Raw genomic sequence first — 23,821 nt, 5'->3', positions numbered from 1 at the left:
AGGATTTCTGATGAGCCCCACAGAAGTGGCTATAAAATGGAAAAAAAATTCCATAAATAGCCTGATGCAATCGCCCATAATGGCAGGCAGGGGGCGTGGCAAAATTCGGCATTTGGTCCAATCCAGTCCTAAGCATCATCCTGCTGGTGTTGGATGTCATCCAGGGTGAATAGCAGTGCTCCTTAAAAATTTCGTCCAACAGGTGAAATTTTTTCACAAGAGGTCAAAACGAACGCCCATGGTGGCGTTCAGGGGGCGTGGCTAAAATTCCGGAGTTGGTGTTTCCCGGTCCTTAGGTTCATCCTGCAGGCGATGGTAGTCATCCTGGACGCATGATAGAGCCCCGTAACATTCCAGCCATACCCAGTGGAAATGACCATCAAGTGTGAATTTTCACGTGTGGCCATTACATACGCCCATGGTGGCGCTAGGAGGGCGTGGCTAAAATTCTGAAATTAGTCCAATCCAGTCCTAAGTGACATCCTGCTGGTATTAAATGACCTCCAGATTGAATGGCAGCGTTCCTTCAAAATTTCGACCGTCAGGTGAAATTTTTCACAAGAGGTCGAAGCGTGCGCCCATGGTGGCGTTCAGGGGGCGTGGCTAAAATTCCGGAGTTGGTGTTTCCCGGTCCTTAGGGACCTCCTGAAGGTGTTGAATAGCATCCGAGGTGGAAGACAGCGCTCCATAAAATTTTTGCCATACCCAAGAAGTAGTGGTCAACACATGAGATTTTTCATATGTGCCCAATACGTACGCCCATGGTGGCGCTAAGGGGGCGTGGCAAAAATTCAATAATTGGTGTTGGCTAGTCCTTAAGGTCCTCCTGAAGGTGTTGAATAGCATCCGAGGTGGAAAACTGCGCTCCATAAAATTTTTGCCATACCCAAGAAGTAGTGGTCAACACATGAGATTTTTCATATGTGACCAATACATACGCCCATGGTGGCGCTAAGGGGGCGTGGCAAAAATTCCATAATTGGTGTTGGCTAGTCCTTAAGGTCCTCCTGAAGGTGTTGAATAGTATCCGAGGTGGAAAACAGCGCTCCATAAAATTTTTGCCATACCCAAGAAGTAGTGGGCAACACATGAGATTTTTCATATGTGCCCAATACATACGCCCATGGTGGCGCTAAGGGGGCGTGGCAAAAATTCAATAATTGGTGTTGGCTAGTCCTTAAGGTCCTCCTGAAGGTGTTGAATAGCATCCGAGGTGGAAAACAGCGCTCCATAAAATTTTTGCCATACCCAAGAAGTAGTGGCCAACACATGAGATTTTTCATATGTGACCAATACAAACGCCCATGGTGGCGCTAAGGGGGCGTGGCAAAAATTCAACAATTGGCATTTTCTGGTCCACAGCATCATCCTAAAGGTGTTGGAGGACGTCCACAGTGGAAAATAGTGTCCCATACGTTTTCAACCATACCAAGTGAAAATCGGGATCACCAAATTCGTCCAAAAGTCGCTCGGAAGGAAGCATATCTGTTATTAGTGAGGACAATGGAGGAGTTGGACTTCGGGAGGATTAGTAATATTTGGAGTAAATACGGCCCAATAAGAAAAAGGATAAATGCAGCTGGCTGCCAACTAGGGAGTAGCGTATCCAGAGCCCCTTCAAAAACAGCCTTAAGTGAGGGGATAGCAATTTGGGCAAGCTGCAGATTAAACATAAAGTGGGCCATCAGCAAATAGCGCCTCCGTTATTGAATCATTGATGGAGCCAGAAAAGAATCCTGCTGCAATCATAGAGTCGCTATGATCCTTTGCATGAGAGCGAGTCCTCTTGACGCGTTTCCCAAGGGGGGCGTCAGGCGAAGCTTCCCTAGCCGTAGCAATGCCCGCAGAGGTTAGCAGCTTATTAAAGAGTTTATTAAATAAGTTCTCTAACTTATCTAGTCTGGCCTGAGTCCTAATGTGCAGCTTCAGGAGCTGGGCATAATTCTGCTGAATTTTGTTCACCTGGCTGTTTTGGACTTCCACATAATTGCCCTTCTGCTGGCTAAGGCTCTGGCTCTGGCCACGATTAGCATTAGGAGTGACCTGAGTAGGAGAGCGCTGCTGACGAGCGTAAGCCAAGTTTCCGGTTCGCTCGGCCCTAAGTTTAGCGTGGAATCGGGACAAGTGAGCCTCAGCGGGGTTTTTTGGTCGGCTAGCTAAGCCAAAGGCATTGGAGTTGTTAGGTTGATTTCTTCTAAAGGGATTCCTGACAATCCTATTTTGAGGCTGTTCCTGTTGCTGCTGGCTGGGATTCTGACTACTTCTAGAGTTGGCCTGGCCATTAGAGTTCCTGTCATAAGTCTGCAGTGGCTGCCAATAGTTGAGGCTACCTGTCCTCTGTGGGGGCTGCTGTCGCCCTGGCTGACGTCTGTACTGACGCTGATGATGCTGGTGCTGGTGTTGCCATTGATGACGTTGCTGGCGCTGGTGCTGTTTACTTTGCTGCCTAACATTAGTCCTAGGAGTTGATCTTGAGTTAGCATTAGAAGCCTGAGAACTGCTAATCCTCTGAGATCTGCCCTGATAGCGTCTAGAAGAGCCATCTGAGTGGGAAGGCTGACTCCCAAATAGCTGCTGCCTAATTTCCATGTATTTGGGGCATCCTCTATAGCTGCTAATGTGAGGCCCATTGCAGTTGATGCACTTGGCGGGGACTATTCTCTTTCCTCTACAAACATGAGTTGGGTGTGGGCCGGCGCATTTCATACAAGAAAAGTTGTTCTTGCATTGCCACTTGAAATGCCCAAAGCCTTGGCATTTGTAGCATTGGGCTAACTGGCTGGTAGAATTGGTCGAAGTAGAGGAAGGAACCAGGGCCAAGGAAACGGCGGGGGCAACAGGACGGGCTACAGCAGAGGAGGGTGACGGTACAGTAGGAGTGGCGTTGAGAGTTGGCACAGAGATGGGATTGACATTGGCGCCATCTATATTGCCAACGGGGCCATCAACACCAGTCATCGGGTCGTCAACAATGGTATTATTGGCTACACTAGGTGTTTGTTGTTGTAGCTGCGGTTGCTGGTGTTGATGCTGTTGTTGAAGTTGCTGTAGCTGCTGCATTTCCAGATTCAACTTTCTATCCCTGTTGTAGCTTTGTGCGAAATTGCACTTGAAGACAGGCGCTTGAATATTAGCAGAGGGGGGAGGGGGGACCCCTTCAGTAGAAATAAAAGGAGCAGTAGTAGAAGGTCCGGGTTGAAGAGGAGACTTGGCTGGTCCCGGATCATTAGGGACGGGACGCTTGGGGTCGCTCATCAAACGGGCAGCAGAGGCAGAGAGTAATCTCTTTGCATTAGCCCTTTCAACCCGCGATCTAATTAGAGCCATGAGGATTTTCTTTCTCCGTTTCTCTACCTTTTTCATTTTAGAATAGGGAGAGAGTGCCGAGTCACTACTAGAGGACGGCCGCGAGGTAGCATTAGAATTGGTGTCGTTAATAGTGACCGAATCATAAGTGTTTCTATGCTTGCGTTTAGGATTGTTAAGAGAGCTTCTGAGAGTACGCATTGGAGGCGCATCAGATCCGTTAGAATTGGGAGAGACGGAAGAAGGGGAGGAGGAAGAACAGAGGCGGAGCCTACTCTTCTCTTTAGTAGTGCTCTTTCTATTAGAGCTCTCTTTAGTGTTGCTCTCTTTGGCAATTTTCTCTTTAGTAAGAGCATCATTATTAAGAGAGCTGAGAGAAGTTGTGAGGGGAGTACTACATAATGATATGATCTTTGACTCACCCTTATTTAAGCCTCTCTTTGCCATCTTTCGTTTTCCTCGCTCCGCCTTTCTTAGCTCAGGAATGGGACCTCTCTCCGGATAGGCTGCCGTTTAAATGCCCAATAGAATAGCGGTTCTCCTGCTTCTCCTTTTGTGCGACGCTTCCAATTGCGCCAAAATTGCCAAAAATTGACTAATTTTGTGCAAAATGCTTTGCCGTGGCTGTACTTGGCCGCCAAAATTGGTGATGATGCCGTTGCTGCAGAATAAACGGTTAAGGCACACACACAGGTGCGCAATAATTGGCGCCAAATATATATGTATGTGTATGTGCTGGGCGGGAATTAGATTATATGTATATATATATAAATATATATGTGTCGTTTTATATGTCGTTTTATATGTCCTTTTATATGTCGTTTAATATGTAATTTAATCTGCCTTTTTTATATGTCGTGATATATGCCTTTTTTTAATGTCGTTTTATGTGCCTTTATATGTGTCGTTTTATGTGTATATATATGTCGTCAAGAGTCTCGCTTTTTTTTATGTCGTGTTTCGTAGGTTTTACATGTATATATTTGGTCAATTTAGGTCAGTTTTTTGGTCAGTTTCAGGTCAATAGAAACACCTCTTTTTTTTTTTTTTTTTTTGTTGTAGTTTGTTTTAATTATTATTTGTTTCCTTTGCGTAATTGGCTGTTTCGTACAATGTTCTTATGGCTGCTGTGTACAATTGACTGTGGCGGTACTTGCTAGCTTACGGCTCGCTGGCCTGCTGGCCTACTGGCTGGCTCCTCGGCGCGGCTGCTGCGCGCGTGTGCGGCTCTAGCACGGGCGGAAAATCAGGCTCTGGAGGCTAGTGATCTTGCGCTCCTGGCGGCTGCTCCGGCCGGGAATGGGCAAGGTGCGTGGGCACGTTAGCCCTCGACCGGCCAACTGACACTGGGACTGAAACTGACACTAAGGCTGACACTGAGAGTGGGCGCAGGCACGTCCGCACTCGACCAACTGATCAACACGACGATCTGACTGACTGACTGAGACTAGGAGTGGGGCGCAAAGCACGTCCGCACTCGACCAACTACACAACACGACGATCTGACTGAGACTCTCTCTTGAAGAGAGAGAGTAAAGAGGATCAGGATTGGTCAGATAACGCTACACTGAGCAAAATTGGGGTTGATCAGAGGGATAAATGTGAATGGATTTTCCTTGTCAAGAATGTAAACAGACAATTTGGACAAAATAAAAAGTGGAAAATCAAGAAACTCAACAATTTAAATATAAGCATTATCCCTAATTTAAATATAAACATTATCCCTAAGGTCGTCTTTTTTAAGCAGTTGCCAGGAACACTCACTCACAGATGGGTTAACCAGCCCGTATATATCTACGCAGCAACCGGGCCTGAGGATACGGAAACATGGAAACATGGATTTGTCAAGTGCATACTTATGATAACTTAACTAATGCATCTAGACAGGACACTTCTCCACTTCGTAAATTGGCGCCACCGCTCGTCCATTTTGTGCTCTATAAAAAAAAAATTTAACATGGGCAAAAAAAAATAGAGTCACAACACTAAGAAGACGTTAAAAGCGGGGCAATACATTTCTAGCAAATTCATTAAACTAGTGGTCCTGTCATTGCGGAACGTCACAACACAATTAGCTGCACACTCCTTAGCGTACGTTCCGCAATGACAGGACAGCAGAGAAATGCCCTTCATTAGCCTAATAATTAGTTGTCCCTATTGCCCTACCTCCTCCAAATTGGGTCCAAGGCGGCCAGCTGGCGCGGCAGACCACGGTGTCCCATTACTCTGTTGAGCAACATTTTTGCACCGTGGCTGCCGCTGTAGCAGGCCGACAAGGACAATTAGCCTAACAAGAACTACGTTAATTATTATTGTCAAGTTGATTTACATGAATCTTATAATGAAAAACAAGAAACTAAAAACAACATAAATTAACAAAAATAATAAAAAACAAAAAGATTTGAGTCAAGTCTAACATTAAAAGAATCACAAAACAGTGTGATTCTTACGAGATGAGAACACAAATAAAAAAAAACAAAGATTGGTCAAGATAAGAATTTGGAGGAGGACTTTTAGCGAGACAAACAAGATGAAAAATAATTATCTAAAGTCCATTGAGAAGGATGTCCAGCGTTGGGCCCTCAAGAACAGGCCATCCTCATCCAGGCAGGGGGGGGGTCATCTCCAATCCAGGGCGAGTGCAAAACATCTTCAGCATCCTGGTCGGTGGATGCCCTCCAGGCCAAGACATCAGAGGATGGAGGACGCCTGGATGGCCCGACATGGCCACAATTGGGGGCTGAGTCGGGCTCATTGGTAATGGGCGGCCAGGATTGGTCGCCCTCAGGACATCCTTCATTTGCATTGGGCCCAAATTATGGCCCGGACTTGGCCGCTGCTTGCGGGAGACAGCCAGGATTGACTGCCAATAGGACGTCCTTCATTTGCATTGGGCCATGATTTATGGCCGGAATTAGCCACTACTTGCAGCTAAGACTGGCTCGTTGACGGGAGACAGCCAGGATTGACTGCCAAGAGGACATCCTTCATTTGCATTGGGCCAAGGTTTTTGGCCAGACTTGGCCGCATACTTGCGGCTGGGACTGGCTCATTGACGGATGACGGCCAGGATTGACTGTCAGCAGGACATCCTTCATTTGCATTGGGCCATAATTATTGGCCAGACTTGGCCGCTAATTGCGGCTGGGACTGGCTCGTTGACGGGCGACAGCAGGATTGACTGTCAACAGGACTTCCTTCTTTCATCTTGTTTTGCCCAAAAAGGGCCATCTCGGGCAGGAACAGGCGGCGGCAAGAATTCTGATTTGGCCAAACTAGTTGGCCAAAAGCGTGAAATAACAGAGTGCAGCATCTGGCTTGTTGCCTAGGAGTGCCAGTCCATAGGCAAGGATATCCAGGATTCGTTTCATACTGCAGTCTGAATAAAGGGGTTGGCAGATTTTCATGGAACTCAAACTTGACATTTCATTGATCGGAATTAGTGTAAATAACGCTACTGCAGAATTCGCACAGCTGCTTTTGGTTTGCCAGACCAGAAAGCAGGAAAATCATCACAGAATAAAATAAATTATTTCGGTTTGCCAGACCGGAGAAAAACAAAAATAAATTCAGGATTCCAAATTTGACCAATAAATACTGGCCAGATTCAATAGTTGTACTTTGCAGGATCCTATCAACTGTTTAGGTTTGCCAGGCCGTAAACAGAAAATTATTGCACTGGGTTATTCTAGAAAAATCTTAAGGATAAAGAAATAAATTTGCTATGGTTTGCCAGACCTAGGCAAAAATATTGAGATTTAGATTTTGGCCAAGCACAAGCGATGGCCAAATTCATCCATTATCATTCACAAGATCAGCTCATCTGCTTTGGTTTGCCAGACCAAGAGGCAGAGAGACTATTAAACAAGATAAATCTAGAAAAACCACCACCAAAGGATCAAAATAAATTGTTTGCTTCGGCTTGCCAGGCCGAAAGCAGGGACATCTGGAATTCAAGAAAATATTTAGTATTCTTCAATAATATTCAAAAACTGCAGGATCAAAAATTCAATTGCCAAGGCTTGCCAGGCCAAGGCGGGATAGTATTGGTCAAGTTCACCAGCTTGGGTTTGCCAAGACGAGAGCTGGGAAAAGTTGTTTTAAGAGTTCGTTCATTGGTTTATAAAATAAAAAAAAGAGTCGGGTCATAAATTCATATAAATGTGTCAGATGTTTTATCAATTAGTAAATGATAACAAAATGAGGAAAAATAATGAATAAAAAGTCGCTTCGGGGCATGTTAATAATTAGTAGGTGTTTCAATGTTGAATTAATTTCCCTTTTGTTATCATTAAATATTAGACTCAATTGATTCGTTTAGTGTGTGTTAATAATTGTGCAATATTAGGTAATGGCGTGCAATTAGTAAAATAGTGTGCAATTTATAATATTTAGAGTGTGCAGTTGAGGGCAGGGGGGGAAGGGGAAATAGTTTTGTTGCAGCAACATATATGTGCATAACTTTGGCAGCAACATGTGTATGCTAGCAACAAAGTCCCAAGTATGTGAATACTTTATGGTTTGTGACTTGGGTAGATTTATGTGTATGTATTTCCCAGTGTTTCAATTTCCCTCCCTTAAAACCCATTGATGCAATGCGTTAAATCAATATGTGTGAGTAAAAAGGTTTGTTCTTAAACTCACCGATCTTTAAATCCTCTCTTAAGCCGGCCATCACGTTTTTAATTGGGGAAATAAATAGCAGCATGTGTATGTGTGACATAAATATATTGCGGGATTTAATTGGCAAAATTAAATCCCAAAATTGCACTATAACATAAAATAAAAATAAAATAAAAATAAATAATAAAATTGCACGGCCGATGTTTATGGTTTCTTCTCTTTCCCCTAAAAGAAACGGAAATATTGCACTTTAAATAAACTTGTAGATGGGGAAATTGCACAAATATTCAATTTTTCTTTTAGTTTTCAGCCCTTGGCTGTTGGCCAATATTTCATATTAAATTTTAACGATTTTGGCCAATGGGATCGGTATTAATTATAGCACATATAAAGCACGTGAAAAAATAGTTGCGTTCGCTCGCATCAACACACGGAGACTGGCAGAGTAAAATAAAGTACGAACATTCACTTGCTATGGGAACAATGGAATCGGAACGTGCATATGTAAATATATAGCAACTTTTTCAATTATTTAGAATAAATTCAAATGAGAATTTGTTTACTTGGCAATTGGCAAATTATTAACATGAATGGAGTATTTCCCTGACTCAGAGGGTTTTATTGTGATACTTATTAGATTTTGGGAAATTTTTATGGCTCAATATATATATGAATATTTGCATTTTAAATGTAACGATATTTATTAGGCGATTGGCAATTATTTAAATAAAGAAAATATTTGAGAAATCTCCCTGACTTGAGATTTACTGGTTCCTTGGACATGGATAATTTCAGGCTCATTGTGTGGAATTGCTTATGTGTGTGATTATGAGTCCTTTGAATTAACGGAAAGACATTGGCTAGATCTGACAAGGTTGACAAAAATCGAGACGATAATGCCGCCAGGATCTGGCGACAAATGTGACATTTGGTGGGGGAAATAATTTTCCCTAAAATTAATATTATAATTATAATGAACCACTAGGGGGCATCCACCATGGCAGGAGATGTCGTCAAGATACAGATTATCGTATAAAATTGCCCCAATAGGGGGCATCCAGGGTGTAAATACCTTCGTCAGTCCTTAGATCCTTAGAGTTAGTTAGCCTTGTCGTCCATGTTAGGTGTCGTCAAGGATGTACGTATACACAATATCACAGTTTGTTCAATGAGCAGCCCAAAATGGGCTGTATAGTGGCAGGCAAAAGAATTTTTGTGAGTCCTTAAAAAGGACCATGGCATCATCACAGGAGAGACAGTGGCATTAGGTCTGCAGAGGGAGACTGGAAAAAATTTCAGAAGAGCCCCACAGAAGTGGCTATAAAATGGAAAAATTCCATAAATAGCCTGATGCAATCGCCCATAGTGGCAGTCAGGGGGCGTGGCAAAATTCTGCAAATGGTCCAAACCAGTCCTAAACATCATCCTGGTGGTGTTGGATGGCATCCAGTTTGAATGGCAGTGCTCCTTAAAAATTTCGACCAACAGGTGAAATTTTTCTCCAGAGGTCGAAACGTGCGCCCATGGTGGCGCTAAGGGGGCGTGGCTAAAATTCCAGAGTTGGTGTTTCCCGGTCCTTAGCTTCATCCTGCAGGCGATGGTAGTCATCCTGGACGCATGATAGAGCCCCGTAACATTCCAGCCATACCCAGTGGAAGTGACCATCAAGTGTGAATTTTCACGTGTGGCCATTACATACGCCCATGGTGGCGCTAGGAGGGCGTGGCTAAAATTCTGCAAATGGTCCAATCCAGTCCTAAGCATCATCCTGCTGGTATTGGATGTCATCCAGGGTGAATAGCAGTGCTCCTTAAAAATTTCGACCAACAGGTGAAATTTTTCACAAGAGGTCAAAACGTACGCCCATGGTGGCGCTCAGGGGGCGTGGCTAAAATTCCGGAGTTGGTGTTTCCCAGTCCTTAGCTTCATCCTGAAAGCGATGGTAGACATCCTGGGCGCAGGATAGAGCCCCGTAACAATCCAGCCATACCCAATGGAAATGACCATCACATGTGAAATTTCACGTGTGGCCATTACATGCGCCCATGGTGGCGCTAGGAGGGCGTGGCTAAAATTCTGCAAATGGTCCAATCCAGTCCTAAGCATCATCCTGCTGGTATTGGATGACATCCAGATTGAATGTCAGTGCTCCTTCAAAATTTCGACCATCAGGTGAAATCTTTCACAAGAGGTCGAAACATACGCCCATGGTGGCGCTCAGGGGGCGTGGCTAAAATTCAGGAGTTGATGAATCCTGGTCCTTAGGGACCTCCTAAAGGTGTTGAATAGCATCCGAGGTGGAAAACAGCGCTCCATAAAATTTTTGCCATACCCAAGAAGTAGTGGGCAACACATGAGATTTTTCATATGTGCCCAATACATACGCCCATGGTGGCGCTAAGGGGGCGTGGCAAAAATTCAATAATTGGTGTTGGCTAGTCCTTAAGGTCCTCCTGACGGTGTTGAATAGCATCCGAGGTGGAAAACAGCGCTCCATAAAATTTTTGCCATACCCAAGAAGTAGTGGGCAACACATGAGATTTTTCATATGTGCCCAATACATACGCCCATGGTGGCGCTATGGGGGCGTGGCAAAAATTCAATAATTGGTGTTGGCTAGTCCTTAAGGTCCTCCTGACGGTGTTGAATAGCATCCGAGGTGGAAAACAGCGCTCCATAAAATTTTTGCCATACCCAAGAAGTAGTGGTCAACACATGAGATTTTTCATATGTGACCAATACAAACGCCCATGGTGGCGCTAAGGGGGCGTGGCAAGAATTCAACAATTGGCATTTTCTGGTCCACAGCATCATCCTAAAGGTGTTGGAGGACGTCCACAGTGGAAAATAGTGTCCCATACGTTTTCAACCATACCAAGTGAAAATCGGGATCACCAAATTCGTCCAAAAGTCGCTCGGAAGGAAGCAAATCTGTTATTAATGAGGACAATAGAGGAGTTGGACTTCGGGAGGATTAGTAATATTTGGAGTAAATACGGCCCAATAAGAAAAAGGATAAAATGCAGCTGGCTGCCAACTAGGGTGAAGCGTATCCAGAGCCCCTTCAAAAACAGCCTTAAGTGAGGGGATAGAAATTTGGGCAAGCTGCAAATTAAACATAAAGTGGGCCATCAGCAAATAGCGCCTCCGTTATTGAGTCATTAATGGAGCCAGAGAAGAATCCTGCTGCAATCATAGAGTCGCTATGATCCTTAGCATGAGAGCGAGTCCTCTTGACGCGATTCCCGAGGGGGACGTCAGGCGAAGCTTCCCTAGCCGAAGCAATGCCCGCAGAGGTTAGCAGCTTATTAAAGAGTTTATTAAATAAGTTCTCTAACTTATCTAGTCTGGCCTGAGTCCTAATGTGCAGCTTCAGGAGTTGGGCATAATTCTGCTGAATTTGGTTCACCTGGCTATTTTGGACTTCCACATAGTTGCCCTTCTGCTGGCTAAGGCTCTGACTCTGGCCACGATTAGCATTAGGAGTGACCTGAGTAGAAGAGCGCTGCTGACGAACGTAAGCCAAGTTTCCAGTTCGCTCAGCCCTAAGTTTAGCCTGGAATCGAGTCAAGTGAGCCTCAGCAGGGTTTTTAGCTCGGCTAGCTGAGCCATAGGCATTGGAGTTGTTGGGTTGACTTCTTCTAAAGGGATTCCTGACAATCCTATTTTGAGGCTGTTCCTGTTGCTGCTGGCTGGGGTTCTGACTACTTCTAGAGTTGGCCTGGCCATTAGAGTTCCTGTCATAAGTCTGCAACGGCTGCCAATAGTTGAGGCTACCTGTCCTCTGTGGGGGCTGATGTCGCCCTGGCTGACGTCTGTACTGACGCTGATGATGCTGGTGCTGGTGTTGCCATTGATGACGTTGCTGGCGCTGGTGCTGATTACGTTGCTGCCTAACATTAGTCCTAGGAGTGGATCTTGAGTTAGCATTAGAAGCCTGAGAACTGCTAATCCTCTGAGATCTGCCCTGAAAGCGCCTAGAAGAGCCATCTGAATGGGAAGGCTGACTCCCAAATAGCTGCTGCCTAATTTCCATGTATTTGGGGCATCCTCTATAGCTGCTAATGTGAGGCCCATTGCAGTTGATGCACTTGGCGGGGACTATTCTCTTTCCTCTACAAACATGAGTTGGATGTGGGCCGGCGCATTTCATACAAGAAAAGTTGTTCTTGCATTGCCACTTGAAATGCCCAAAGCCTTGGCATTTGTAGCATTGGGCTAACTGGCTGGTAGAATTGGTCGAAGTAGAGGAAGGAACCATGGCCAAGGAAACGGCGGGGGCAACAGGACGGGCTACAGCAGAGGAGGGTGACGGTACAGTAGGAGTGGCGTTGAGAGTTGGCACAGAGATGGGATTGACATTGGCGCCATCTATATTGCCAACGGGGCCATCAACACCAGTCATCGGGTCGTCAACAATGGTATTATTGGCTACACTAGGTGTTTGTTGTTGTAGCTGCGGTTGCTGGTGTTGTTGCTGTTGTTGAAGTTGCTGTAGCTGCTGCATTTCCAGATTAAACTTTCTATCCCTGTTGTAGCTTTGTGCGAAATTGCACTTGAAGACAGGCGCTTGAATATTAGCAGAGGGGGGAGGGGGGACCCCTTCAGTAGAAATAGAAGGAGCAGCAGTAGAAGGTCCGGGTTGAAGAGGAGACTTGGCTGGTCCTGGATCATTAGGGACGGGACGCTTGGGGTCGCTCATCAAACGGGCAGCAGAGGCAGAGAGTAATCTCTTTGCATTAGCCCTTTCAACCCGCGATCTAATTAGGGCCATGAGGATTTTCTTTCTCCGTTTCTCTACCTTTTTCATTTTAGAATAGGGAGAGAGTGCCGAGTCACTACTAGAGGACGGCCGCGAGGTAGCATTAGAATTGGTGTCGTTAATAGTGACCGAATCATAAGTGTTTCTATGCTTGCGTTTAGGATTGTTAAGAGAGCTTCTGAGAGTACGAGTTGGGGGCGCATCAGATCCGTTAGAATTGGGAGAGACGGAAGAAGGGGAGGAGGAAGAACAGAGGCGGAGCCTACTCTTCTCTTTAGTAGTGCTCTTTCTATTAGAGCTCTCTTTAGTGTTGCTCTCTTTGGCAATTTTCTCTTTAGTAAGAGCATCATTATTAAGAGAGCTGAGAGAAGTTGTGAGGGGAGTACTACATAATGATATGATCTTAGACTCACCCTTATTTAAGCCTCTCTTTGCCATCTTCCGTTTTCTTCGCTCCGCCTTTCTTAGCTCAGGAATGGACCTCTCTCCAGATAGGCTGCCGTTTAAATGCCCAATAGAATAGCGGTTCTCCTGCTCCTCCTTTTGTGCGACGCTTCCAATTGCGCCAAAATTGCCAAAAATTGACTAATTTTGTGCAATATGCTTTGCCGTGACTGTACTTGGCCGCCAAAATTGGTGATGATGCCGTTGCTGCAGAATAAACGGTTATGAGGCACACACACAGGTGCGCAATAATTGGCGCCAAATATATATGTATGTGTATGTGCTGGGCGGGAATTAAATAATATATATATAAATATATATGTGTCGTTTTATATGTCGTTTTATATGTCCTTTTATATGTCGTTTAATATGTAATTTAATCTGCCTTTTATATGTCGTGAAATATGCCTTTTTATATGTCTTTTAATGTGCCTTTTTTTTGTGTCGTTTTATGTGTATATATATGTCGTCAGGAGTCTCGCTTTTTTTTATGTCGTGTTTCGTAGGTTTTACATGTATATATTTGGTCAATTTAGGTCAATTTTTTGGTCAATTTCAGGTCAATAGAAACACCTCTTTTTTCTTTTTTTTTGTAGTTGTTTGTTCTAATTATTATTTGTTTCCTTTACGTAATTGGCTGTTTCGTACAATGTTCTTATGGCTGCTGTGTACAATTGGCTGTGGCGGTACTTGCTAGCTTACGGCTCGCTGGCCTGCTGGCCTACTGGCTGGCTCCTCGGCGCGGCTGCTGCGCGCGTGTGCGGCTCTAGCACGGGCGGAAAATCAGGCTCTGGAGGCTAGTGATCTTGCGCTCCTGGCGGCTGCTCCGGCCGGGACTGGGCGGGGGCGTGGGGAAGTTGGCCCTCGACCGGCCAACTGACACGACCGAAATCTGACACTGAGACTGACACTGGCACTGGGGCTGACACTGGGAGTGGGCGCAGGCACGTCCGCACTCGACCAACTGATCAACACGACGATCTGACTGAGACTGTCAATCTGACTGAGAGTGGGGCGCAAGGCACGTCCGCACTCGACCAACTACACAACACGACGATCTGACTGAGACTCTCTCTTGAAGAGAGAGAGTAAAGAGGACCAAGATTGGTCAGAAAACGCTACACTGAGCAAAATTAGGGTTGGTCAGAGGGATGAATAGTTATAAATGTGAATGGATTTTCCTTGTCAAGAATGTGAAACAGACAATTTGGACAAAATAGAAAAGTGGAAAATCAAGAAGCTCAACAACTTAAATATAAATATTATCCCTAATTTAAATATAAACATTATCCCTAAGGTCGTCTTTTTTAAGCAGTTGCCAGGAACACTCACTCACAGATGGGTTAACCAGCCCGTATATATCTACGCAGCAACCGGGCCTGAGGATACGGAAACATGGAAACATGGATTTGTCAAGTGCATACTTATCATAACTTAACTAATGCATCTAGACAGGACACTTCTCCGCTTCGTAATTTGGCACCACCGCTCGTCCATTTTGTGCTCTATAAAAAAAAAATTTACCATGGGCAAAAAAAAATAGAGTCACAACACTAAGAAGACGTAAAAAAAAGCGGGGTAAAACATTTCTAGCAAATTCATTAAACTAGTGGTCCTGTCATTGCGAAACGTCACAACACAATTAGCTGCACACTCCTTAGCGTACGTTCCGCAATGACAGGACAGCAGAGAAATGCCCTTCGTTAGCCTAACATTTAGTTGTCCCTAATGCCCTGCCTCCTCCAAATTGGGTCCAAGGCGGCCAGCTGTCGCGGCAGTCCACGGTGTCCCATTACTCTGTTGAGCAACATTTTTGCACCGTGGCTGCCGCTGTAGCAGGCCGACAAGGACAATTAGCCTAACAAGAACTACGTTAATTATTATTGTCAAGTTGATTTACATGAATCTTATAATGAAAACAAGAAACTAAAAACAACATAAATTAACAAAAATAATAAAAAACAAAAAGATTTGAGTCAAGTCTAACATTAAAAGAATCACAAAACAGTGTGATTCTTACGAGATGAGAACACAAATAAAAAACAAAGATTGGTCAAGAAAAGAATTTGGAGGAGGACTTTTAGCAAGACAAACAAGATGAAAATAATTATTTAAAGTCCATTGAGAAGGATGTCCAGCGTTGGGCCCTTCAAATAGGCCATCCTCATCCATGCAGGGGGGGGGTCATCTCCAATCCAGGGCGAGTGCAAAACATCTTCAGCATCCTGATCGGTGGATGCCCTCAAGGCCGAGACATCAGAGGATGGAGGACGCCTGGATGGCCCGACATGGCCACAATTGGGGGCTGAGTCGGGCTCATTGGTAATGGGCGGCCAGGATTGGTCGCCCTCAGGACATCCTTCATTTGCATTGGGCCCAAATTATGGCCCGGACTTGGCCGCTGCTTGCGGTAGACAGCCAGGATTGACTGCCAATAGGACGTCCTTCATTTGCATTGGGCCATGATTTTTGGCCGGACATGGCCGCTACTTGCAGGTGACAGCCAGGATTGACTGCCAATAGGACATCCTTCATTTGCATTAGGCCATGATTTATGGCCAGAATTAGCCGCTACTTGCGGCTAAGACTGGCTCATTGGCGGGTGACAGCCAGGATTGACTGCCAAGAGGACATCCTTCATTTGCATTGGGCCGTGATTTTTTGGCCAGACTTGGCCGCTACTTGCGGCTGGGACTGGCTCGTTGACGGGAGACAGCCAGGATTGACTGTCAACAGGACATCCTTCATTTGCGTTGGGCCATGATTTTTTGGCCAGACTTGGCCGCATACTTGCGGCTGGGACTGGCTCGTTGACGGGAGACAGCCAGGATTGACTGTCAACAGGACTTCCTTCTTTCATCTTGTTTTGCCCAAAAAGGGCCATCTCGGGCAGGAACAGGCGGCGGCAAGAATTCTGATTTGGCCAAACTAGTTGGCCAAAAGCGTGAAATAACAGAATGCAGCATCTGGCTTGTTGCCTAGGAGTGCCAGTCCATAGGCAAGGATATCCAGGATTCGTTTCATACTGCAATCTGAATAAAGGGGTTGGCAGATTTTCTTGGAACTCAAACTTGACATTTCATTGATCGGAATTAGTGTAAATAACGCTACTGCAGAATTCGCACAGCTGCTTTTGGTTTGCCAGACCAGAAAGCAGGAAAATCATCACACGATAAATAAATTATTTCGGTTTGCCAGACCGGAGAAAAACAAAAATAAATTCAGGATTCCAAATTTGACCAATAAATATTGGCCAAATTCAATAGTTGTACTTTGCAGGATCCTATCAACTGTTTAGGTTTGCCAGGCCGTAAACAGAAAATTATTGCACTGGGTTATTCTAGAAAAATCTTAAGGATAAAGGAATAAATTTGCTATGGTTTGCCAGACCCAATAAGCAAAAAATATTGAGATTCAGATTTTGGCCAAGCACAAGCGTTGGCCAAATTCATCCATTATCGTTCACAAGAACAGCTCATCTGCTTTGGTTTGCCAGACCAAGAGGCAGAGAGACTATTAAACAGGATAAATCTAGAAAACCACCACCAAAGGATCAAAATAAATTGTTTGCTTCGGCTTGCCAGGCCGAAAGCAGGGACATCTGGAATTCAAGAAAATATTTAGTATTCTTCAATAATATTCAAAAACTGCAGGATCAAAATTCAATTGCCATGGCTTGCCAGGCCAAGGCAGGATAATATTGGTCAAGTTCACCAGCTTGGGTTTGCCAAGACGAGAGCTGGGAAAAGTTGTTTTAAGAGTTCGTTCATCGGTTCATAAAACAAAAAGAGTCGGGTCATAAATTCATAAAAATGTGTCAGATGTTTTATTGATTAGTGAATGATAACAAAATGAGGAAAATAATGAATAAAAAATCGCTTCGGGGCATGTTAATAATTAGTAGGTGTTTCAATGTTGAATTAATTTCCCTTTTGTTATCATAAAATATTAGACTCAGTTGATTCGTTTAGTGTGTGTTAATAATTGTGCAATATTAGGTAATGGCGTGCAATTAGTAAAATAGTGTGCAATTTATAATATTTAGTGTGTGCAATTGAGGGCAGGGGGGGGGAAGGGGAAATAGTTTTGTTGCAGCAACATATATGTGCGTAACTTTGGCAGCAACATGTGTATGCTAGCAACAAAGTCCCAAGTATGTGAATACTTAATGGTTTGTGACTTGGGTAATTATGTGTGTATGTATTTCCCAGTGTTTCAATTTCCCTCCCTTAAAACCCATTGATGCAATGCGTTAAATCAATATGTGTGAGTAAAAAAGGTTTTGTTCTTAAACTCACCGATCTTTAAATCCTCTCTTAAGCCGGCCATCACGTTTTTAATTGGGGAAATAAATAGCAGCATGTGTATGTATGTGTGACATACATATATTGTGGGATTTAATTGGCAAAATTAAATCCCAAAATTGCACTTTGACACAGAATAAAATAAAATAAAATAAATATAATAAAATTGCACAGCCGATGTTTATGGTTACTTCTCATTCCCCTAGAAAAGAAAATATTGCACTTTAGATATATGTTTTTAACTGGGGAAATTGCACAAATATTCAATTTTTTCTTTTAGTTTTCAGCCCTTGGCTGTTGGCCAATATTTCACATTAAAAGTTTTACGATTTTGGCCATCAATCGGCATTAATTTAACACATAGAAAGCACGTGGAAAAAATGGTTGCGTTCGCTCGCATCAACAAACAGAGACTGATCATACATGGCAGAATAAAATAAAGTACGAACATTTACTTGCTATGGGAACAATGGAATCGGAACGTGCATATGTACATAAATATATAGCAGTTTTTACCAGTTATTTAGAATAAATTCAAATGAGAATTTGTTTACTTGGCAATTGGCAAATTATTAACATGAATGGAATATTTCACTGACTCAGAGGGTTTAATTATCATGCTTGTTAGATTTTGGACAATTTTTTGGCTCAATATATATGTGAATATTTGCATTTTAAATATGATGATATTTTTAGGCAATTGGCAGTTATTTAAATAAAGAAAATATTAGAAAAATTTCATTGACTTGAGATTTACTGGTTCCTTGGACATGGATAATTTCAGGCTCATTGTGTGAAATTGCTTATGTGTGTGATTATGAGTCCTTTGAATTAACGGAAAGACATTGGCTAGAACTGACAAGGTTGACAAAAATCGAGACGATAGTGCCGCCAGGATCTGGCGACAAATGTAACATTTGGTGGGGGAATAATTTTCCCTAAATTAATATTATAATTATAATGACCCACTAGGGGGCATCCACCATGGCTGGAGATGTCGTCAGGAAATAAATTATCATATAAAATTGCCCCAATAGGGGGCATCCAGAGTGTAAATACCTTCGTCAGTCCTTAGATCCTTAGAATTAGTTAGCCTTGTCGTCCATGTTAGGTGTCGTCAAGGATGTGTGTATACACAATATCACAGTTTGTTCAATGAGCAGCCCAAAATGGGCTGTATAGTGGCAGGCAAAAGAATTTTTGTGAGTCCTTAAAAAGGACCATGGCATCATCACAGGAGATACGGGTGGCATTAGGTCAGCAGAGGGGGACTGGAAAGGATTTCTGATGAGCCCCACAGAAGTGGCTATAAAATGGAAAAAAAATTCCATAAATAGCCTGATGCAATCGCCCATAATGGCAGGCAGGGGGCGTGGCAAAATTCGGCATTTGGTCCAATCCAGTCCTAAGCATCATCCTGCTGGTGTTGGATGTCATCCAGGGTGAATAGCAGTGCTCCTTAAAAATTTCGTCCAACAGGTGAAATTTTTTCACAAGAGGTCAAAACGAACGCCCATGGTGGCGTTCAGGGGGCGTGGCTAAAATTCCGGAGTTGGTGTTTCCCGGTCCTTAGGTTCATCCTGCAGGCGATGGTAGTCATCCTGGACGCATGATAGAGCCCCGTAACATTCCAGCCATACCCAGTGGAAATGACCATCAAGTGTGAATTTTCACGTGTGGCCATTACATACGCCCATGGTGGCGCTAGGAGGGCGTGGCTAAAATTCTGAAATTAGTCCAATCCAGTCCTAAGTGACATCCTGCTGGTATTAAATGACCTCCAGATTGAATGGCAGCGTTCCTTCAAAATTTCGACCGTCAGGTGAAATTTTTCACAAGAGGTCGAAGCGTGCGCCCATGGTGGCGTTCAGGGGGCGTGGCTAAAATTCCGGAGTTGGTGTTTCCCGGTCCTTAGGGACCTCCTGAAGGTGTTGAATAGCATCCGAGGTGGAAGACAGCGCTCCATAAAATTTTTGCCATACCCAAGAAGTAGTGGTCAACACATGAGATTTTTCATATGTGCCCAATACGTACGCCCATGGTGGCGCTAAGGGGGCGTGGCAAAAATTCAATAATTGGTGTTGGCTAGTCCTTAAGGTCCTCCTGAAGGTGTTGAATAGCATCCGAGGTGGAAAACTGCGCTCCATAAAATTTTTGCCATACCCAAGAAGTAGTGGTCAACACATGAGATTTTTCATATGTGACCAATACATACGCCCATGGTGGCGCTAAGGGGGCGTGGCAAAAATTCCATAATTGGTGTTGGCTAGTCCTTAAGGTCCTCCTGAAGGTGTTGAATAGTATCCGAGGTGGAAAACAGCGCTCCATAAAATTTTTGCCATACCCAAGAAGTAGTGGGCAACACATGAGATTTTTCATATGTGCCCAATACATACGCCCATGGTGGCGCTAAGGGGGCGTGGCAAAAATTCAATAATTGGTGTTGGCTAGTCCTTAAGGTCCTCCTGAAGGTGTTGAATAGCATCCGAGGTGGAAAACAGCGCTCCATAAAATTTTTGCCATACCCAAGAAGTAGTGGCCAACACATGAGATTTTTCATATGTGACCAATACAAACGCCCATGGTGGCGCTAAGGGGGCGTGGCAAAAATTCAACAATTGGCATTTTCTGGTCCACAGCATCATCCTAAAGGTGTTGGAGGACGTCCACAGTGGAAAATAGTGTCCCATACGTTTTCAACCATACCAAGTGAAAATCGGGATCACCAAATTCGTCCAAAAGTCGCTCGGAAGGAAGCATATCTGTTATTAGTGAGGACAATGGAGGAGTTGGACTTCGGGAGGATTAGTAATATTTGGAGTAAATACGGCCCAATAAGAAAAAGGATAAATGCAGCTGGCTGCCAACTAGGGAGTAGCGTATCCAGAGCCCCTTCAAAAACAGCCTTAAGTGAGGGGATAGCAATTTGGGCAAGCTGCAGATTAAACATAAAGTGGGCCATCAGCAAATAGCGCCTCCGTTATTGAATCATTGATGGAGCCAGAAAAGAATCCTGCTGCAATCATAGAGTCGCTATGATCCTTTGCATGAGAGCGAGTCCTCTTGACGCGTTTCCCAAGGGGGGCGTCAGGCGAAGCTTCCCTAGCCGTAGCAATGCCCGCAGAGGTTAGCAGCTTATTAAAGAGTTTATTAAATAAGTTCTCTAACTTATCTAGTCTGGCCTGAGTCCTAATGTGCAGCTTCAGGAGCTGGGCATAATTCTGCTGAATTTTGTTCACCTGGCTGTTTTGGACTTCCACATAATTGCCCTTCTGCTGGCTAAGGCTCTGGCTCTGGCCACGATTAGCATTAGGAGTGACCTGAGTAGGAGAGCGCTGCTGACGAGCGTAAGCCAAGTTTCCGGTTCGCTCGGCCCTAAGTTTAGCCTGGAATCGGGACAAGTGAGCCTCAGCGGGGTTTTTTGGTCGGCTAGCTAAGCCAAAGGCATTGGAGTTGTTAGGTTGATTTCTTCTAAAGGGATTCCTGACAATCCTATTTTGAGGCTGTTCCTGTTGCTGCTGGCTGGGATTCTGACTACTTCTAGAGTTGGCCTGGCCATTAGAGTTCCTGTCATAAGTCTGCAGTGGCTGCCAATAGTTGAGGCTACCTGTCCTCTGTGGGGGCTGCTGTCGCCCTGGCTGACGTCTGTACTGACGCTGATGATGCTGGTGCTGGTGTTGCCATTGATGACGTTGCTGGCGCTGGTGCTGTTTACTTTGCTGCCTAACATTAGTCCTAGGAGTTGATCTTGAGTTAGCATTAGAAGCCTGAGAACTGCTAATCCTCTGAGATCTGCCCTGATAGCGTCTAGAAGAGCCATCTGAGTGGGAAGGCTGACTCCCAAATAGCTGCTGCCTAATTTCCATGTATTTGGGGCATCCTCTATAGCTGCTAATGTGAGGCCCATTGCAGTTGATGCACTTGGCGGGGACTATTCTCTTTCCTCTACAAACATGAGTTGGGTGTGGGCCGGCGCATTTCATACAAGAAAAGTTGTTCTTGCATTGCCACTTGAAATGCCCAAAGCCTTGGCATTTGTAGCATTGGGCTAACTGGCTGGTAGAATTGGTCGAAGTAGAGGAAGGAACCAGGGCCAAGGAAACGGCGGGGGCAACAGGACGGGCTACAGCAGAGGAGGGTGACGGTACAGTAGGAGTGGCGTTGAGAGTTGGCACAGAGATGGGATTGACATTGGCGCCATCTATATTGCCAACGGGGCCATCAACACCAGTCATCGGGTCGTCAACAATGGTATTATTGGCTACACTAGGTGTTTGTTGTTGTAGCTGCGGTTGCTGGTGTTGATGCTGTTGTTGAAGTTGCTGTAGCTGCTGCATTTCCAGATTCAACTTTCTATCCCTGTTGTAGCTTTGTGCGAAATTGCACTTGAAGACAGGCGCTTGAATATTAGCAGAGGGGGGAGGGGGGACCCCTTCAGTAGAAATAAAAGGAGCAGTAGTAGAAGGTCCGGGTTGAAGAGGAGACTTGGCTGGTCCCGGATCATTAGGGACGGGACGCTTGGGGTCGCTCATCAAACGGGCAGCAGAGGCAGAGAGTAATCTCTTTGCATTAGCCCTTTCAACCCGCGATCTAATTAGAGCCATGAGGATTTTCTTTCTCCGTTTCTCTACCTTTTTCATTTTAGAATAGGGAGAGAGTGCCGAGTCACTACTAGAGGACGGCCGCGAGGTAGCATTAGAATTGGTGTCGTTAATAGTGACCGAATCATAAGTGTTTCTATGCTTGCGTTTAGGATTGTTAAGAGAGCTTCTGAGAGTACGCATTGGAGGCGCATCAGATCCGTTAGAATTGGGAGAGACGGAAGAAGGGGAGGAGGAAGAACAGAGGCGGAGCCTACTCTTCTCTTTAGTAGTGCTCTTTCTATTAGAGCTCTCTTTAGTGTTGCTCTCTTTGGCAATTTTCTCTTTAGTAAGAGCATCATTATTAAGAGAGCTGAGAGAAGTTGTGAGGGGAGTACTACATAATGATATGATCTTTGACTCACCCTTATTTAAGCCTCTCTTTGCCATCTTTCGTTTTCCTCGCTCCGCCTTTCTTAGCTCAGGAATGGGACCTCTCTCCGGATAGGCTGCCGTTTAAATGCCCAATAGAATAGCGGTTCTCCTGCTTCTCCTTTTGTGCGACGCTTCCAATTGCGCCAAAATTGCCAAAAATTGACTAATTTTGTGCAAAATGCTTTGCCGTGGCTGTACTTGGCCGCCAAAATTGGTGATGATGCCGTTGCTGCAGAATAAACGGTTAAGGCACACACACAGGTGCGCAATAATTGGCGCCAAATATATACAGTGCCGCTCAACTGAATAGGTTTGAAAATTATTTCTTCTATTTTTATTTCTCTCTTTGTTCCTATGGCATTTGTGCATTCTTTCTTTTTTGTTTTGAACATTCATTTGTTTTCTCATAATATGAAAACAAAAATTTAACGGGTTGTATGCAACGGTAAATCAGAATTTTGCTTTCATCGTGAAATTCGCTAAATGTGTGTTCTATTTTTGGCTCATCTGATTAGGTTGGACAACTTTGACTTCACTTTGTGACTGACTGCGTGATTGAAAACATATAATTTCTTTTGTTTACTTAAATCTAAAGTAATTGCTACAATTTTTTTTTAATATGGGTCGCGGAAAATCTTTAACCGATTTTGAAAAAGGTCAAATTAAAGGCTATATTGAATCTGGCCTAAAACATAATGAAATAGCAAAGAAGATTGGTCGAAGTCAAAACGTGGTAAGCAATTTTCTTCGTAATGAAGCCGATTACGGGAAAAAAATGATAGGAGGAAAAAAATATGCTACGACGGCATCAGAGAGGCGATTAATCCTTCGAACTGCTTCGAATTCCCACCTGTCTGCCAGTAAAATCAGGGATGAATGCGGTGTAAATGCTAGTTTGGCAACGGTAAAACGAGTTATTCGGAGTGCTAAACACTTAAAGAGATTAAAAATAAAAAAAAAACCTCCTCTCAATGATGCACGGAAGGAAGCGCGACTTCGATTTGCGCGGGATCACATGACATGGAACAAGGAGTGGAAGGCTGTGGTCTTCTCCGATGAAAAAAAGTTCAATCTCGACGGACCGGATGGCTACAACTATTATTTTCACGATATGCGAAAAGAGGAATGCTTTTTGAGTCGTCATCACTCCTGTACAGGAGGCGTAATGGTTTGGGGAGCCATATCGTTTTATGGAACTTGCGAGCTGCAGTTTGTTTCATCAAAGATGAATGCAAATGTCTACAAGACTGTGCTCCAAAAGGCTTTTCCCCAGTTTTCCGAAATTTTTGGACCTATTCAATGGACGTACCAACAAGACAACGCCCCCATCCATACAGCCCGGGTTACAAAACAGTGGATTAAGGACC

At 44.3% G+C, this 23,821-nt stretch overlaps 1 protein-coding gene across 1 annotated transcript in view; it reads right to left on the bottom strand.

Moving 5' to 3' along the window:
- LOC123257204 (putative uncharacterized protein DDB_G0291608) overlaps window positions 1-21,776 on the bottom strand; it is a 29,527-nt gene extending 7,751 nt beyond the window's left edge. Inside the window, exons 1-6 of the mRNA XM_044715282.1 lie at window positions 21,493-21,776; window positions 20,608-21,174; window positions 12,153-12,467; window positions 11,268-11,834; window positions 2,777-3,091; window positions 1,892-2,458 (exon numbers count right to left, since the gene is read on the bottom strand). Of these exons, the coding sequence (XP_044571217.1) occupies window positions 1,892-2,458; window positions 2,777-3,091; window positions 11,268-11,834; window positions 12,153-12,467; window positions 20,608-21,174; window positions 21,493-21,776 (2,615 nt within the window). The remainder of the gene's footprint in view (window positions 1-1,891; window positions 2,459-2,776; window positions 3,092-11,267; window positions 11,835-12,152; window positions 12,468-20,607; window positions 21,175-21,492) is intronic.
- Between the last annotated feature and the right edge of the window lie 2,045 nt (window positions 21,777-23,821).

Source organism: Drosophila ananassae, chromosome 3L (assembly GCF_017639315.1).
Source record: "Drosophila ananassae strain 14024-0371.13 chromosome 3L, ASM1763931v2, whole genome shotgun sequence".
NCBI lineage: Eukaryota > Metazoa > Arthropoda > Insecta > Diptera > Drosophilidae > Drosophila > Drosophila ananassae.
This window is presented reverse-complemented; position numbering and strand designations above follow the sequence as displayed.